The following is a 17,256-nucleotide window of genomic DNA, read 5'->3' as shown; positions in this document are numbered from 1 at the left end:
AAGCGGGGCACCAGCAGGAAAGCCCCCCCCCCCAGGTCTCCTTAGAAGTAAGCCATGCACCGCGGGAGAGAGGGAGGGAGTGTCATCGTGCCAAGCCATGGCCATCCTAGGGTGGCCACCAATGCGCCCTCTAAGCTGCAGAGTCTTGTGAGCAAAAATCCGGTGAGCTCCGGGCATTAAAGTGGTGAGCGAGCCATTTGGCCGCTGCATCAATCAGTTTGCTCTGGAGCCACATCCCTTCCTGAGCGGAGACAAAAAACGTGTGAACCGGAAACGCGATCAGATGCCCGCCCTTGCCCCGCAGTTTTAAGCCGCATCTTCGGCAGGAAGCCTCGGGTTCGCCATGGGAGCTCTACACTTCCCAGATGTTGTGGTGTGATCGTGCCCGGAAAATCCGCCTATCTTCTGTCTCTGTAGCGTGGCTAATGCTCCGTGTGACCGCAGCCTCTGTTGGTCTGAAGCAGTACAACAAATTTAGAGTCCAATGGCACCTTTAAGACCAACAAAGGTTTATTCAAGGTATGAGCTTATACCTTGAATATGTGCTTATACCTTGAATAAACCTTTGTTGGTCTTAAAGGTGCCACTGGACTGTAAGTTTATAAGAAGAAATACATGTCTCTTTAAATACCTTCCTGGGCTGGCACAGGAAGAGCCAGCAAGGCCACAGCAAGTAGGTGTAAGTAGCATGGCGCACCGGGGGTGGGTTGGTCTGGCATCCTCCCAGGGTGGGGCAGGGCTTATCTGTTGAGGGCCTCACCCTCAAATGCCCCACCATGGCTACCAGCCTGCCACATGGTCAAAGAAAAGTATGGCTCTTGTGTATTATGCTGTAGGTACACACAATATACAGATATTTGCCTGCTATTTCTGTGATTTATTAAATTGCCATTAACTTAGAATTTCCTAAATAAAACAGGCATCACAGTTTTCATTCTGTGAAAATGCCCAGCTGTCAATCTACCTCAACATGTGTATGTAAAAAGGAATTATTATAATAGGCTACCACCCACAAAACAAAAGCATAAGAACATAAGAGAAGCCATATTGGATCAGGCCAATGGCCTATCCAGTCCAACACTCTGTGTCAAACAGTGGCCAAAAACCAGGTGCCATCAGGAGGTCCACCAGTGGGGCCAGAACTCCAGAAGCTCTCCCACTGTTGCCCCCAAGCACCAAGAATACATAGCATTACTGCCCCAGACATAGTGTTCCACCTTGTGGCTAATAGCCACTGATGGACCTCTGCTCTATATGTTTATCTAATCCCCTCTTAAAACTGTCTAATCCCTTCTTAAATTCCACATGTTAATTACTCTTTGAGTGAACAAATACGTCATAGAATCATAGAATGTTAGAGTTGGAAGGGACCTTGCAGGTCATCTAGTCCAACCCCCTGCTCTCTGCAGGAACATAGCCAAAAGATAGCCCTACAACATACCCGAAAAATGGTCATCCAGCCTCCGCTTGAAGACGTCCAGCGAAGGAGCATCCACCACCTCCCGAGGCAGACTGTTCCACTGCTCAACCACTCTTACAGTTAGGAAGTTTCTCCTGATAATTTAGCCGGTAGCGACTCCCTTGTGATTTCCACCCATTAGAGCTAGTCTTGCAATCCGGAGCAAGAGAGAATAGATCTGCTCCGTCTTCTACATGACAGCCCTTCAGATACTTGAAGACTGCAATCATGTTCCCTCTAAGCCTTCTCTTTCCCAGGCTAAACATACCCAACTCTTTCAGCCTTTCCTCGTAAGACTTGGATTCCAACCCTCTCACCATCCTGGTTGCCCTCTTCTGGACACGCTCGAGCTTGTCAACATCGTTCCTAAAATGTGGTGCCCCAAACTGCTCTAGGTGAGGCCTGACCATCTTATTCGTCTTCCAGGATGCTCAGTTTAGCATAACCATGTTCTTCCCATTCTCATTTTGTCCATACAACGACCCTGTGAGGTAGGTAAAGGCCAGGGGCTGGCCCAAGGTTACTGAGTGAGCAGATCTGAACACAGACCTCCTGAACTGTAGTCTGACCATGTTGAACCCAGATCTCACGTCCTTTATCTGTTCTAAACCTACTGCTCATTAATTTCATTAAGTACCTATGAGTTCTTGTATTGTGAGAAAGGGAGAAAAATACTTTTTTCTCTACCTGCTCTATCCCATGCATAATTTTATAAACCTCTGTCACATCATCACCCCTCAGTCTTCGTTTCTCCAAGCAAAAGAGCCCTAACCTCTTTAACCTTTCTTCATAGGGAAAGTGTTCTATCCCCTTAATCATTTTAGTTGCCCTATTCTGTATTTTTTCCAATGCTATAGTATCTTTTTTGAGGTGCGGTGACCAGAACTGTACACGGTATTCCAAATGAGGCTGCACCATCGATTTATAAAGGGGCATTATGATACTGGCTGATTTGTTTTCAATTCCCTTCCGAATAATCCCCAGCATGGCATGTGACTTTTTAAATTGCCATCGCACACTAAGTCAACATTTTCAGGGAGTCATCTGTAATGGCTCCAAGATCTCTCTCCTGGTCAGTCTCTGCACTCTACATGTATATAGAGCCAAGGTGGTGGTGGTGTAGTAGTAGTCATCGTAGTAGTAGTTAGAGTGCCAGACCAGGATCTGGGATACCCAGGTCTGAATTTATTTATTTATTTCAATTTATATCCCACCCTCCCCGCCAGGCAGGCTCAGGGTGGCTTACATATTAAAAGGTTAAAGTACATTAAAACACAAACTGTAGACATCGTAAAAATCATATACATAACAGAATAAAGTGCTAGTGGCGGTATGATATGAATCCCACTCAGTCCCTGAAGTTTTGCTGTGTGGCCTTGGGCCAGTCACCCACTCTCAGCCTATATGCTACCTCACAGGAGAAGCCATTTTGTGTCCCCATGGGGAGAAAGGCAGGGTATAAATGAAAAAAAATAGCTAAGACAGCATCTGAAACTCATTTCTCAGCATTACTGAAGATTAAGGAGAAATGGGACCTGAGAACGATCTTTATGTGCATAAAGTCTGTTGGCATGGATATGTGAATAGAAGAGAAGAAGACAAAGAGATTGGATTTATACCCTGCCCTTCACTCAGAGTCTCAGAGCGGCTTAAAAACTCCTTTCCCTTCCCCTCCCCACAACAGACACCCTGTGAGGTAGGTGGGGCTGAGAGAGCTCTGAAAGAAACTGCTCTTTTCAAGAATACCTCTGACAGAACTATGGCTTGCCCAAGGTCATCCAGCAGCTGCAAGTGGAGGAGTGAGGAATCAAACCCGGTTCTCTCAGATTAGAGTCCACACACTTAACCACTATACCAAACTGGCTCAAGAAGCAAAAGATTTATTCGCATGGAAAGTAGGTTTATGCTAGATATTTGGCAATGCTTCCTAAATGAGAAAGTGGCCAGGCAATGGTGCCCAAGGAAGCTGCAGAATCTCCTCTGCCAGTTTACAGGGAGAGATGGGATTTCACTTTTGCAAACGTTGCTGCAATGCGGGGGCTTGGGATAGCAATACTTGAGAATTCTTTTAGCTTCCCGATTCTCTAAGCCCACATCTGTTTGTTGAAAGAAACTGTGAAATATTACTTCCCCTGTGAAGCAAACAGGACCAAGGTTATGGATATAATTATTGATATAGATAAAGACTGTCAAGACGTGGGATGCCCAGGATGAACATAGACAAGGGTGACAAGGGCACATCCATGATGCATATTCACATTATAGTATTTAGAAGGATTATGTGACTCTAAAATTTAGACTGTGCAGAGAAAATAAAAATATAAAACTGCAATGAATATACATTTAAAATAGGATGGCTTAAAAGAAGACAGTTAAATCAAAGGAAGTACAGGGAGCAACTGCTGCAAAAAAGAGCCACTTATTTCAGACCTACATTTTTTTCTTCTTATGAAAAACAACTTTTCTACATGTTCATCTTTATTATGTGATCAAACATCTACCGCATAAGAGAGCCTGGTAATATACTTCATCTCAGTTTCACACTTTGAAAGCGTTTTTATTACTCTGGCTTCCGTTGCTAGGGAGGCTGAATGTTTGGCACAGGTACATCAAAGAGTCTTGCAGTTATATGGTCAGGCTCATAGTTAGGACATCAGCAGATTGTGTGACAAGCTAACTACTTGGAGTCAGGTTTTATCAATTTTGCTTAAAGTGCAAGTTCAGCCAGAACCTTATTAAAAACCTTTTGTCAAATAAGGCAAAATAAGATTTTGATACAATTGTTTTTTATAAAACAAATTTTAACCAGTAAAGAAATATAAATTTTCTTCTAATCTTAAAAAAAAAAAAACACCCAAGAAACTAAGCAAGAAAATCTGGAACACATCTTATTTCAAAAGGGGGGGGGGGTTATGAGGGCAATTTCTCCCTATGCTTCCTCCCCAAAAACTATGGGGTCTGTGCATGTTTAAAATTTCTCACAAAACCTGGTTTAAATTTTTATTCAGGTGCTATCTGTGCAATTCTAAACAGAGTTACATCCTTCTAAGCTCACTGACTTCAGTGGGCTTGGACGGGTATAACTCTGCTTTGGACTGCACTGAGAGTCTTCAACCAATCTGAAGAGCACAACAGAGTAAAGAAACACCAGTTAGGATGAAAATTCGATCACATTAAGAGGACTGCCACATATCTTCCCATTCTTCAAAAAGGGTATGCCTAGGTATATGTGCATATTGATGGATGTAAAAAGAGCAGTTGCTGCAGACTGGAACCTCACTCATCACATTTTTGACCCACCAACTTAATTCTCTCCACAGCTGAGTTCCAGGAAAATAATTCTTCTAGTTGTACCTATTCACAGTGCGGACTGCCTATGGCTTCGTAACATCGCAAATACCCTCTTAACCCTCCTACATAAATCATTCTCCAGCCAGCCCAGTTATGCACAAAGTCAGTACATATAAGGTACAGCCTCTGTTGAAACGCATGCATGGTGAATAGGTACAAATCTGTACATGTCTGGCAGAAAAGGCCATCGGTTTAAGCCAGTTTTGCAAGAGGGCCTGAGAAAGTGCAAGGCTTCCACATGCTTGATGCTCCATTGTGTTAATTTGGGAGCAATAAGGCTGACCTCCAGAACTGGGCAATCATGCCAAAAGAGCACATAGCAATGCCCCTGAAGCCACCAGCTCATGATTCAGTGCTTTGTTTTTCCAGTAACGAAAGCTAACAGAGTGCTACCTGGGCCTTCTGTTGAGACAAATATGATAGTTATCAGTTTCTCCAGTCAGGGCTATTTTTGGGCAGGAACACACAGGAACGGAGTTCCGGCTGGCTTCAGAGTTGGCCACGCCCACTACAGCCAAAACCTCTGCATGCGTGGCTACAGAGGGAAGGCCTGGAGAGCAATCCCCCACAGCGACTCTGAGGCGGGAGGGCCTGGGGGGGCCCCTGGAAGGATCGGGGAGGCATTTAATTGCCTCCCCGTGCCTTCCCCAGCCTGTCCAAGGGCTGGCTTGCCCGGGCTCCCTGCAGCCACGGGGCACCTGGGCCAGCCAAGGGAAGGCAGTTTAAACTGCCTCCCCTTCCCTTCAAGGGGGGGGCTTGCCCGGGCTCCCCACAGCCGCGGGGCGCCCGGGCCAGCCAAGGGAAGGCAGTTTAAACTGCCTCCTCTTGCCTCTAAGGGCCGGCTTGCCCGGGCTCCCCGCAGCCACAGAGTGCCCAGGCAAGCCAAGGGAAGGTATAGGGGTGTGGCCGAATACACTAATGAGTTTCTGCTGTTGGGTGTGGTCTATTATGCTAATAAGTTCCTGCTGGGCTTTTTCTACCAAAAAAGCCCTGCTCCTAATCAAATGAGCAACTTACTCTCTGGGCAGCTTTTCACACCTATACCCACACCCAAGAGGAGGCAATCCCCCTCCTCCAATAGCTTTGTTACAACAACCTTAGTTTCTGTTGTCCACGAGAAACTTCAGTGAGATTTCTGCTGACATTTGCTTGTTTCTGAATAAGTTGGGAAATTTGGAGATAGACTAGTGTGTGGTACCACCTGTACTTCTCTGTCCTGGGACAGGACATAGGCTGCCTCCTGGGCCTGCATTTTACAAATGAGGGTAATTCAGAGGGTCACATTGACTTGCATTCTGGTTGCCCAGGCTTCTCCTTCCACTGTGGCATGTGGCCTTCATTCTTTTATGATCTCTCATGACTTTCAGGAGAGAAGAAATTGAATAAATGTATTCCAAACACTTGCTTGATTTTTTCATCATCTAAGCAAGCATCAGCACGATCATACCACGAGATGTGTCTCAGACAAGGCAGCAGGTTCTATCAGGTACTCTTTTACTGCAAATGAAAAAAGGGTGCCAAGACCCCCACAGGATCAGCAGAACAGCTCAGGTTTTGAGTTCAGGGACAGATTGACCATTATGGTCATCAAGACTTCTCCCAGCTGGTCAATGGCCTCCCTCCAACATGGGCTGGATCAGTCCAGTGGAAGAAGGGCTGTGCCTAGTCCCACACAGGGCCTGATCCCACACTTTGCCCAGAAAGAGGAACCTGGCCGGCTAGGCAGGCACCTGCTTCTTCCTTCCTCCCTCTTTTAGGGGGCAAAGCCAGAGTGAGGCCCTTTTCCATGGTCATTTTTCCTTCCCAGTCCACCCCTGTTTGAGCTAGTGTTTTCTGTCTGTGGTTTGTGGCTTACAGTCTGTTGTACATGAGAATACATGGTTGTGAAATGGTAGGGTACAGCCCAATCTAAAATCTGGGAAGCTAAGTAGGGTTGGTCCTTGGATGGGAGACTACCTCGAAGCATTCTGCAGGGGAAGGCAATGGCAAACCACCTCTGCTTCTCACTTGCCCTAACAGCCCCTTGCTGGGGTCACCATAAATCACTTGTGACGATAGAACACATACAAACATAAGCAGTAGCTCAGCACCCATCTTTACCTACCTAATCCTAATGCTAAAATGCCCTCACTTTCATTTCCTAGCTGGAGAGGCTCTGTCTATTATTCCCTCCTTGCAACAGCCCTGTCAGTGGAATCAATGTATAGCTGACATTTCTGGAAGTGGTACATGTGTGAGGCCCACCAATCATTCACTGTTTAGGAAGATAGTGAGGGAAAGGAAATTGCACTTAAGTGGCATACTTCATTTGGCTGCAATGGGGAAGAATCAGTGATGATGGGCAGGTAGCCAGATGAAAAGGAGGACAAGGCTCTTGGACATAGAATGCTGACAGGAACAGCTTGTCAAGCAAGGAAGGGAAATGCAGCACCAGGTGAAATTCCCATTGCTATACAAGCATAGAAGATCTGGGAGCACTGTGCTCCTAGCAAAGGAGGGAAGAGGTGACAAGGGTACTGAAGCAGAAGAACTTCACAACCTTCATGAGATTGGAGATGATGCTGTGGAAGATCCTAGTGTTGAATTTGTACATTCTGTTAGGAGTTTCACTGATGTTTTTAGGAATCAACATCTAGTAACTCAGCATTCTTCTCTCCGTGTTCTCAAAGTGCTATGTGAAGCTGTCAGACCACTGTGTGATTTCACTGTCTCCCAATCTTAATCCTGCATAATCTTCCATAGTTGAGTTCCCATTAGAACTTGGATCCAGAGTAATGTCTTCAGACTTACTGCTAACAGTGCCATTGATCCTCTGGGAACTTTAAAGAATACCATGACTCTGACCCTACATAGTAAGGAACAAATACAGGCTGTTCCCAGCAGCTCTGGCTGCCTGAACAGCCTAATTAACACTTCATCAAATGGGGCTGGTTGTCCCATCTGTAAAAATTCTCTTGCACCTGTACATATATCAGTTCTCCACTCTGCAGGCAACCAGCACAGGCAGTACTAAGAAAGAACAAGAGACACCACATCTCCCCCAGGCAATGCTCCCTCTAAGCTGTGGAGTCTTGTGAGCAAAAATTCTACTTTATGAGCTACTGGCATTAAAGTTGTGAGCAAGCAATTTGGCTAATGCATAAATTAGTTTGCTCTGGAGCCATGCTTCTTGAGCTAAGACAAAAATGTGTGAGCTGGAGGCTAAAAAACTGTGAGCTAGCTCACACTAACTCAGCTTAGAGGGAACACTGCCCCCAAGCATCTGTGCTACTTCAGATAGAAAAATACTTCTGTCAAGCCCACCAGCCATATTGTATTTTGGTAGCCAATTCAAAAGACTGAAGTTTCATAACCCTAAGTGGACAGGTACAAGAAGCTACTTTATTTTTAATATATATACTTGATTTTTTTCTTTCAAAACAGCCAGTAGGATCTGTCTATGCAAGACAGAAAGAGAGACTGAGGCTAAAATGCAAAACATGAAGCAAGTCAAGGCAGAACAAACGTAGGACCACAAGGTAAGAATATTAGGCCGTATGAACAGCAGCAAGCAAAAGCTCTTTGGTTGCTCAGTCTAAATGACTAATGTAACCCCAATTTTAATATTAATATTATAGGATACTAACATCTCATGCTATAATCAAAGGATGAAGAAGAAAATGCAGATACATCTACAGTCTCTTCCTTTCATCAGCTCTGGACAGTAGCATGCAGGCTTAACCCTGAACCGGCAAACCAAGACTTTCAACTTTAAGTCCCATTGAAGGATCAAGTGATCCTTCCCATGGCCTTATTCCTATTATAGTGTATACCTAAAGCAGCCCTAGTAGGTGCCATACCAACATTCTTTGAACTATCTCTGAAGACGGATAAAACAGGAGTCCTGTTTCATTTTCTGCTCCAGGCTAACATGGCCACCCATCTAAAGAAGGATATCTTCCAACCTCCCCAGGCAGTCTGTCCTCCTCAATCTGCTTCCTTAAAGTTGACAACTCCTCCTCCTCATTAGGAGTATGCCACAATTCCATAGGTGTCAACCGCAGAAGTCAACTTTCTCAAAATGTTGGCTTTTTAAGAAGGATCTTTTCTGACCCTTATTGCTGTGCGGAATTTTGAAGGTGTTTGAGCAGTGTTACTTTAGAAACCAGGAGAGTAACTGAGTAAGGTGCCAGATAATCCGAGCAGAGGGCTTCAGTGCCCAGAATATTTAATTCCCCCCCTCCACCTCAGAGAATCCTAGAGTTGGAAGGGGTCTAATAGGCTATCTAGTCCAACCCCTTGTTCAGTGCGGAAAATCCAAAGCTAAAGCATCCCCAGCAAATGACTGTCCAGTCTGTCACTGGAAACCTCCAGGGAGGGGGTGTTCCCCCCAATTAATAATGGGTTCTATGTCAAGCTGTTCTTTCCATTCCATAATGTTCAAACAACTTTAGCTCAGCTGTAACTTTAACACATTAAATCTGGAATAGCTGAGGAAAAGTCTTGGCTTTCTTCCACATAACAGCCCTTCAGGGATCTGAAGAACATGAATATTGATGGGGAAAATATTGCAAAAACATATAAAAAATTGATAGTGATAACGTCACATAATTCAGATTGTAGGGTTATCTGGGTTTGAATTATGATTTTTAAAGCACTTTAAAGCAGTTTACTCAGTCCTGACGTCTCATCATATCCCTGCTGATATTAGAAGTAGTTGTTCCAATCTGTTCAGAGATCCAGTCCTAGAAGGCAGTTACTTGGGAGTCAGTCCCATTGAAGTCTGAGGGTTACTTCCAAGTAAACCTGGACAGGATCAGAATGCAAAACTTTTAACATTTTTTAACTAGAACACCCCCCAGCCGCCTCTTCTTGAAGCAAAACAAACTCAATTCTTCTAGCCTTTCCTATTCTTATTGAGAATGTCCTTTAATCCCTTTGCCATCATTGCAGTTTGCCCATGAAACCTTTCCAATTTATTAACATTCTTCCTGGACTGTGGTTCCCAGAAGGTATGGCCTTACCAGTTCCTGGTAGAGTCGCATGATTTGTTTCTGAGCCTGGGAGCCATCGCTTTTGTGGATACAGCATAAAATGGCCCAAGCCACTGCATAGCTGGCTTGTATTCAATTATTTATACCCATTTATTATCCCTGAATCTGTCTCTGAAGTGCTGCCTCTGCTGCCTTGCAATTACACCTATGATATCCCGCACATTTTTGCACTTGGTTTTTCTGTTTTACATTTTCCTTCCTTCCTTCCTTCCTGGCATGTATTAAAACATGGTAAGATCCATGGCCAGCATGTGCATTGTCCTCTCTCCTTATACTTGGTCATTGCTGCTCAGGGCTTTTTCCCATTCAGACAGAAGGGGAATACAGGGATTGTTAATCAGGAAGAAGGAGGAGGAGGAGGAGGAGGAGGAGGAGGAGGAGATTGGTGGGGGGGGAGGGGGGGGAGGAGGAGGAGGAGGAGATTGGATTTATATCCCACCCTTCACTACCCAAGGGAGTCTCAGAGTATCTTATAAACTCCTTTCCCTTCCCGTCCCCACAACAGACACCCTGTGAGGTAGGTGGGGCTGAGAGAGCTCTTGACAGAAACTGCTCTTTTTCAAGAACAGCTCTGACAGAACTATGGCTTGCTCAAGGTCATCCAGCAGGTGCAAGTGAAGGAGTGGGGAATCAAACCTGGTTCTCCCAAATTAGAGTCCACGCACTTAACCACTACACCAAACTGGCTCAGAAAAAAAAGGTTCCCAAGTTGGGTGTTTGAAAGAAGTAATTAGTAATTATTCCTAATGACTATGATTCCACCAAATATTTTGTAGTTTTGGCAGGAAATCACATGGGGGGGGGGGGGGGAGACCAGGAGAAATACAACAGGGTGATCCAGTGACAGAGTCATGGGAACACTGCTGTGATGGACCTGGCAACTTTAGCACTTTTGGCCTGCAATGCCATAATATTCTTGGTCTTTCCAGTGGCAGAACAAACACTGGAAATCAAGAACAGAGATAATAAGAGAGTAGTCTGTATGGTTTGAACCACTGATGCCCAAATAGCTTCCATCTTTAATAAGTGTATGACAAACATGGCATTTCCTTCTCCTGCGTCATCATTAGTGGAGTAGCCACATCTACAGAGCCTTTCACTGCCACGCAACAGTTAAAGCCCAGGGAGCACCTGGAGAGCTAGGCATTCACCCCATTAGAGTAGAAGATTTTCTGACTCCGATCATTGTTTGCCATTAACCACATCACTCACCCATCCAAGAGGGACACAACGTTCTTCCTAGGCCTCCCAATGTTGGGTCCATATAGGCTGGCTCGAGAGTAAGTGCGGATCAGCTGCAGCAGGCTCTTCAGCTGCATGTAATCCTTGCCCAACTGGGTGCCATTCACTGCTCGCCCTGTCAGGGCTCGATAATTATTTGGCTCTGCAAGCAAACAGAGACATGCATTTAATAACGTCTCAGAGCCAAACAAGATGTTATAGCAGCCACAGGTCCAACTGGTGGCTGCCAGCACCATTTTAGAGAAGATCTGGTGATTGAAAAATGCCATGAGGGCCCAATCCTGACTGAGGCATGGGGGGGGGGCTGTTTCAGCACTTGAAAAGGCACACAGGGGAGGGGGTCCCCTGGTCCCAATGCATCATAGCCACAATCTCATGGCGTTTTCTGCAGGGCCTGCGCCCTGCAAGACGGAGCTCTTCCACCAGGCCTTCAACCAAGGAGCTGCATCTAACAACTGAACTGCAATAAGGCCCTTTCCTCCTGGACTACCATCAGAAGCTGTGCTTGCTGCATAAATAGATCGAGATGAGCGGCTCATTAACACAGACTAGACCCTATTTGAATATTCTAACATGACAGTTCCACCATCTCTATATAATACTATTATCAGAAGTTTGTTGTTAACTAGCATGTTATCATTGTTATTTTATATGTCTGATTTTCATGAAAGCTGCCCTGAGCCTGCTTTAGTGGGGAGGGTGGGGTATAAATTGAATGAATGAATGAATAAATAAAATTTTAAAAGGCCAAATTCTTCTCTAAACTGGTGTTGGTGGCCATGGGTTGGACCGTAACGTCTGGTTTAGCTCTCAGTTTTTCTGAAAGGTTTGCCCATCATGGGTAACCTTCACCAGCTTGGAGATGGAACTCTACTGGTCCTCTTTTTGTTTGGGGACTTGCAAATCTTCTATCCCATATGTTTCTTCCTTCCCACGATCCTCAGAATAGTAATCTTTTAGTGGCCCCTGATGCAATTTGCTGGTGGATCCCAGTGACTGTTAGTCGCTGAGCACTGTGCCACTTTTGCCACTGAAGGCTGCAAGCTGCTCCCAATTAGGACTTGAACTGACCACAGAAACCCTTATTATTCTCCTCCCGTCCTTCTCCACTTCAGCCCCACTCACCATTGCCCAGCTCCCAGGAGATGTTGTATTTCTTGCTCGCACTGTACTTGAGCAGGCTGAGGGCATTGGAGCTGTTCCAAGAATTGTTGGGGTTTCGACGCAGAGCATTCAATGCAAAGATGAGGTGGAGGCCAGAGCAGTCAGCAAAGTTATAGAGTTTGTCTAGAGACCTGGCTGGGAAGAAACAAAACCAGCCTGAAACTCACGTAAAGAACCCCAAGTCCAGAGAGTACCTCCCACTTTGCCTTTGGGTGGCAAGAAAAAAAACCCATAACTACACCAGTGGCATAGCATGGGTTGCCAGCACCCGGAGCAAGGCAAGTATTGCACCCCCTAACCTGTGGACCGTTACCACTCCCTGAGTCCTTTCCACCAGTCCAGTACTGAACCTGTACAGTACTGAGCCGCTTAACCCCCAAGCACATGTATTGTATTTTAAGAAAATACAGATGTATTAAAGTAAAATGAACGTAATGCTAGCATACACAAATTTATTTAAAACTGCCTGGTTTTAATTTGTGCAAATTTTTCAATAACAGTATTGAAATCTACATTGAAACCTCTCTCAGTATTGCTAATCAGTCTTTCTTGGCTCATTGTAGATCTCTGATACGTTTTGATTAATTTAAGTTTTGAGAAACTTCTTTCACAACTGGCAGTTGAAACAGTGATAGTTAAAAAGATTCTTAACGTCACAACAAAGTTAGTCAAATTCTCTTGCAGCTTCCACTTGTACACCCACTGAAGCAAATCTAAAGCTGTCCAGTTAGCAATCTGCTCATCAGGACTGACTTCCTTATATAAGACAATGTGTTGCCAAAGGCGACTTATTCGACAATCATAGGTGCAGCATTCAACTCTGTGTACTTAGCAGTGCACGTGTGCTGAATTTGTTCATTGATAAAAATAATCTGTTTCAGTATCCAACAATGTCTGGATTTGCAGGAAAGCAAATTGCTGGTGAAGGATCTCTCTAATTGGTCAGCCAGCAGTTTTAGAGGGACAACTGGCCCAATGGAGGACAAAGGGGTGGGACCTGGTAGAAAAGCATGTAAGGCTTTACCCAGAAGGGGAGGTGTTCTTTTCTCAGAAGAGCTGCTGTGGACAGAAAAGTTCCCTCACTCAGAAGGGGTGAGTTAGTGAAGGAAAGAACTCAGAGAAACAGGGACTGTATGGCTAGTTGTATTAGTATGTTTTGTTTATTTTCCCTTTACCTCCTTTACTGTTCTTATTGTTTCTTGCACCAATTTTCAACCAGTTGTTATTTCACTTTTAAAATAAAACCATATAATATTTGTAGAGGTGAATGTCATTCTGAGTAGAAAACCTTCTGTACACGTAGGCATTTTAAGGATTACTTCAGGCGTGAGGTGGATTTTAAAAATTACACAACGCAACTATCAGTGTCACACACATCACGGAGACAAGGCGGGTAGGGAAGGAGGAGCCAGGCTATCTAGGCACCCGTTGCAACTCGGTGTGAAATTACGAATTTTAATTATGGTTTTTATGCAAGTTATGGAACATTACTTCAAACGGGAAATCATGCTTTTAATAGGCATTATGTATGTAATTCACTGATAAGGATTACATGAGGACAGTATGGCTGTAATTAGCAAGAAAAATACTATAAAATGTTACATGGCAACGTTTATTTGCCCCATCATGTTGAAAAATTGTGTAGAATGTTCGAACATTGGGAGATTTTCTGTGTGAGGGGGGAGGGTACACTATTTTTTATTTATCATTACTACTTTTTTTTCTTTTGAAATTTTGCACCCCTAAGAATTTTGTGCCCAGGGTAACCCCCCCTAGGGCCCCTCCCCACACTACGCCACTGAACTACACCCAAAGTAACAAACCTTCTTGGGATCCTGGAAAATGCAATGATACCTTTAGATCTCCACCAGTGCTCCCCTTCTTTTCTTTTTTTTTAAGCCCCCGGAGGGGATTTTTTAATTGATTTTTATCCACTACAAAAACTACAACAGAAAAGAAAGGAAGGTGAAAACTACATATACAGGAGAAAGTAAAGAACCCACTACTAACTAAAAACCCAAGAGAGGAGATCCTCCAACTAGCTTAGATACATCAAGTCTTCTCATCGTTGATCCCTTTATAAATTGAGTCAAACCTTTATAGCCCTTTTCCCTTAGAGTTTAATTTAACTGTCTAGTAACAGTACCCCCAATCATCCCAAAACCAGAGTTCTCAAAGACACAATTCAGAGTCCTTCAGCCTTACTTCTTCTTTTCCCTTCTCTTCCGCAACTTATAAGGCCTTATCTTAAACGTTACGCCTTCTGGAAATAGCCATTTATATCCAATTGAGTTTGTTTGAAGAAAAAGTACAAGTTCTTTGTATTTCTTTCTGCGTTGTCTTACTTCAAATGGAATATCCTTTAGCGTTCTGATGGTGTTCTCCCCTGCTTTCAGAGGTGTTACAGCAACCGCTTTCAGGATAGCATCCCTGACGTGCCTCTTCGAGAATCTTACTACAATTTCCCCAGGCAGATTATTTTTCTTTATATATCCTGAGTATGATCTGTAAGCCACATCCATATCGTTGAGCAGCGATTCCGCCTTTATTTCTGTTACTGGGGCTAGTAGCTCACTCATCAGTTCTTTAAGATTCTCCGCTCTATTCTCTGGCACACCCTGGAAGCGCAGGACCATGTTGGCCTTATCCATTTGGACTTGCAGCATTTGATCTTCCAAGGAAGTTTGTTTCTTTTCCAACTTTTGCACTTTCTTCTTCACTTTCTGCATAGTTGCGGCCACTTCCTTTACCTTCTCAGCATCTTGCTTCATTATTTGTATTAAGTCGTTTATTTGCGTTTGTTGTGCAGTAATACCTTGTGTAACCACGGAATCTGTTCTTTGAAGTTATTCAGCTGTTCCAGTAGAGGGCGCATGTAGTCAGCTACAGCCTTTGCCATCTCACTGGTAGTTTCTGGTTTTGGACTCTCCGGTTTCATTTTCAAAAGTCTTTCTTTGTCCCTCTTCCCTGCCATCTTTGTCGTTTGTTTATTTTCGAAAACTTTTAAAAAGTCTCTGAATGTGCGCTTGACCACTTAGACTCGCTTGGGTAAGTACTTCTAGGCAGTTTTCTTTGCGTTTTCTTCCGCTCCCCCCCTCAATCACTCAAAAATTCATGCACATGGGAGGCGTCCCTCCCCCACTCGCTTTTTTCTCCTGTTCAGTGGGGTGGGGTGGGGAGCTATCTTTTCCTCTTTAAACACTGCGAAATTGACTCACGTTCATAATCGGTCATTTGACCTCGCTTTTTTCGTTTCTGCCGCGTGATCTCCTGCGCTCGGCCTGGTCAGCGTCACTAAGCCCATTCGATCTCAAAGCACGGAGAACCGTCGGAACAAAGAGGTGCCTCAATTCTCAGGCATTCCGCCCTTGAAGAGGCAACCTCTTGAAAGTTTCATGGCCAGGGTCCCTTTGCCAGGCCCCTGGGGGGGGGGGTTTGCGAGCCTGCACACCCCCTTCTTCGGCTGGAGCAGAGCTTCACCCCTGGGAGGTCCGGGAGGTGAGTCTGCTAGCGCACCGCCATAAACCGGAAGTCCCAGTGCTCCCCTTCTCAACATGGTAGAATGATGCACCCTGAGAGGGCACACTCAAAAACTTTGTAGAGGATTATTTCATTGTACAATAAATCCACAGTCGTTAGATGTAATAGAGGATCCATTTCCTCAGGGTAGTTGTTCTATTGTTGGGATATCACATTTACTCAGCACTGCAATATATTCATCAGACCCAGGAAGATTCAAATCTCAAAAGTTTATACCGTGAAACTCTTGTTGGTCTCTAAGGTGTTACTGGACTCGAATCTATCTGTCCTACTGCAGATCAGCATTTGCATGTGAGAGAGACCTCTCCACCCACCACTGTACAATCTGATGAGCATTAGTAAGTGTCAGTGCTGAGCAGAGTCATACACCTTCTAATGTTTCATCATCACAAGTGTATCTTCCTTGTTTCTTCCCATATTATTCCTTCTTTACATCTGTTGTGCCCAAAAATTGTCTTTCAAACTTAGTCATAGCCTTTCATTAGCAAAGTTGTGCTATCTTTGTTAGAATCCCTGTTCCTAGGATTCCCCATACCATTTATTAACTTTCTATTTGTTATCAATTAGTTACTTATTCAAAACATTTTTATGCTGCCTTTCCAATTGATCAGGGTCCACAAGGTGGCAAACATAAAAAAAATTAAAACATTTGAGCAATTAAAATCCATTTTAAATGATAAAATAATTTAATTAAAAACACATAAACAGCACCAGAAAGAGAGCCAGCAAGCGTTATTGGGGGTATCCTAGATGAAACCAAAAAGTCTTTACCTGCTGGCGAAAGACACAGACGGAGAGAGATCGACTAATCACCCTGAGGAGGGAGTTCCGAAGTAAATAATGGCTCTTTCTCCTGAGTCTAAGATCCTGTTTAGCTCAGAATGGAAGAATCCAAACACAGAACTGAAGAAAAAAATTCACACTTGCAAATTATGAGTAATTTGGCACTGGATTATCCAGTTGGACACTGGCTATGGTAAAAAGGTAAAGGTAAAGGTTCCCTTGTTCGAAAGCCAGTCGAGTCTGACTCTAGGGTTGCGGTGCTCATCTCTGTTTCAAAGCCGAAGAGCCAACGCTGTCCGAAGACGTTTCCATGGTCATGTGGCTGGCATGACTAAACACCAAGGCGCACGGAATGCTGTTACCTTCCCACCGAAGTGGTACCTATTTATCTACTTGCAATTTCTTGCTTTCGAACTGCTAGGTTGGCAGGAGCTGGAACTAGAGACGGGAGCTCACTCCATCATGCGGCACCCGCAGGGCCGGCTCACCCACTAGGCGAACTAGGCATTCGCCTAGAGTGCCGGGCTCTGGATGGGGTGGCGGGCCCTGGATGGGGCGCCAAACTGTGCCTCCCCCCCACCAAAAGTCCGCAAGCAGCTCTCCAAATGTCAGTGCTTCGCTAATTGGGGAGAGGCATCCAGCGAGCATCCCCCACCTGAAGACAGGATCCCCCCCACCTCCCTA

The 17,256-nt window shown here is 44.6% G+C and overlaps 1 protein-coding gene across 1 annotated transcript in view; it reads right to left on the bottom strand.

The window, feature by feature from the left end:
- HPSE2 (heparanase 2 (inactive)) overlaps window positions 1-15,483 on the bottom strand; it is a 67,696-nt gene extending 52,213 nt beyond the window's left edge. The window contains exons 1-3 of the mRNA XM_015415892.1: window positions 15,468-15,483; window positions 12,211-12,384; window positions 11,056-11,227 (exon numbers count right to left, since the gene is read on the bottom strand). Coding sequence (XP_015271378.1) covers window positions 11,056-11,227; window positions 12,211-12,384; window positions 15,468-15,483 — 362 coding nt within the window. The remainder of the gene's footprint in view (window positions 1-11,055; window positions 11,228-12,210; window positions 12,385-15,467) is intronic.
- Between the last annotated feature and the right edge of the window lie 1,773 nt (window positions 15,484-17,256).

This window comes from Gekko japonicus, unplaced genomic scaffold (assembly GCF_001447785.1).
Source record: "Gekko japonicus isolate JY-2015 unplaced genomic scaffold, Gekko_japonicus_V1.1 scaffold59, whole genome shotgun sequence".
Taxonomy (NCBI): domain Eukaryota; kingdom Metazoa; phylum Chordata; class Lepidosauria; order Squamata; family Gekkonidae; genus Gekko; species Gekko japonicus.
The sequence above is the reverse complement of the archived record's forward strand: the minus strand, read 5'-3'. Positions and strand labels throughout refer to the sequence as shown.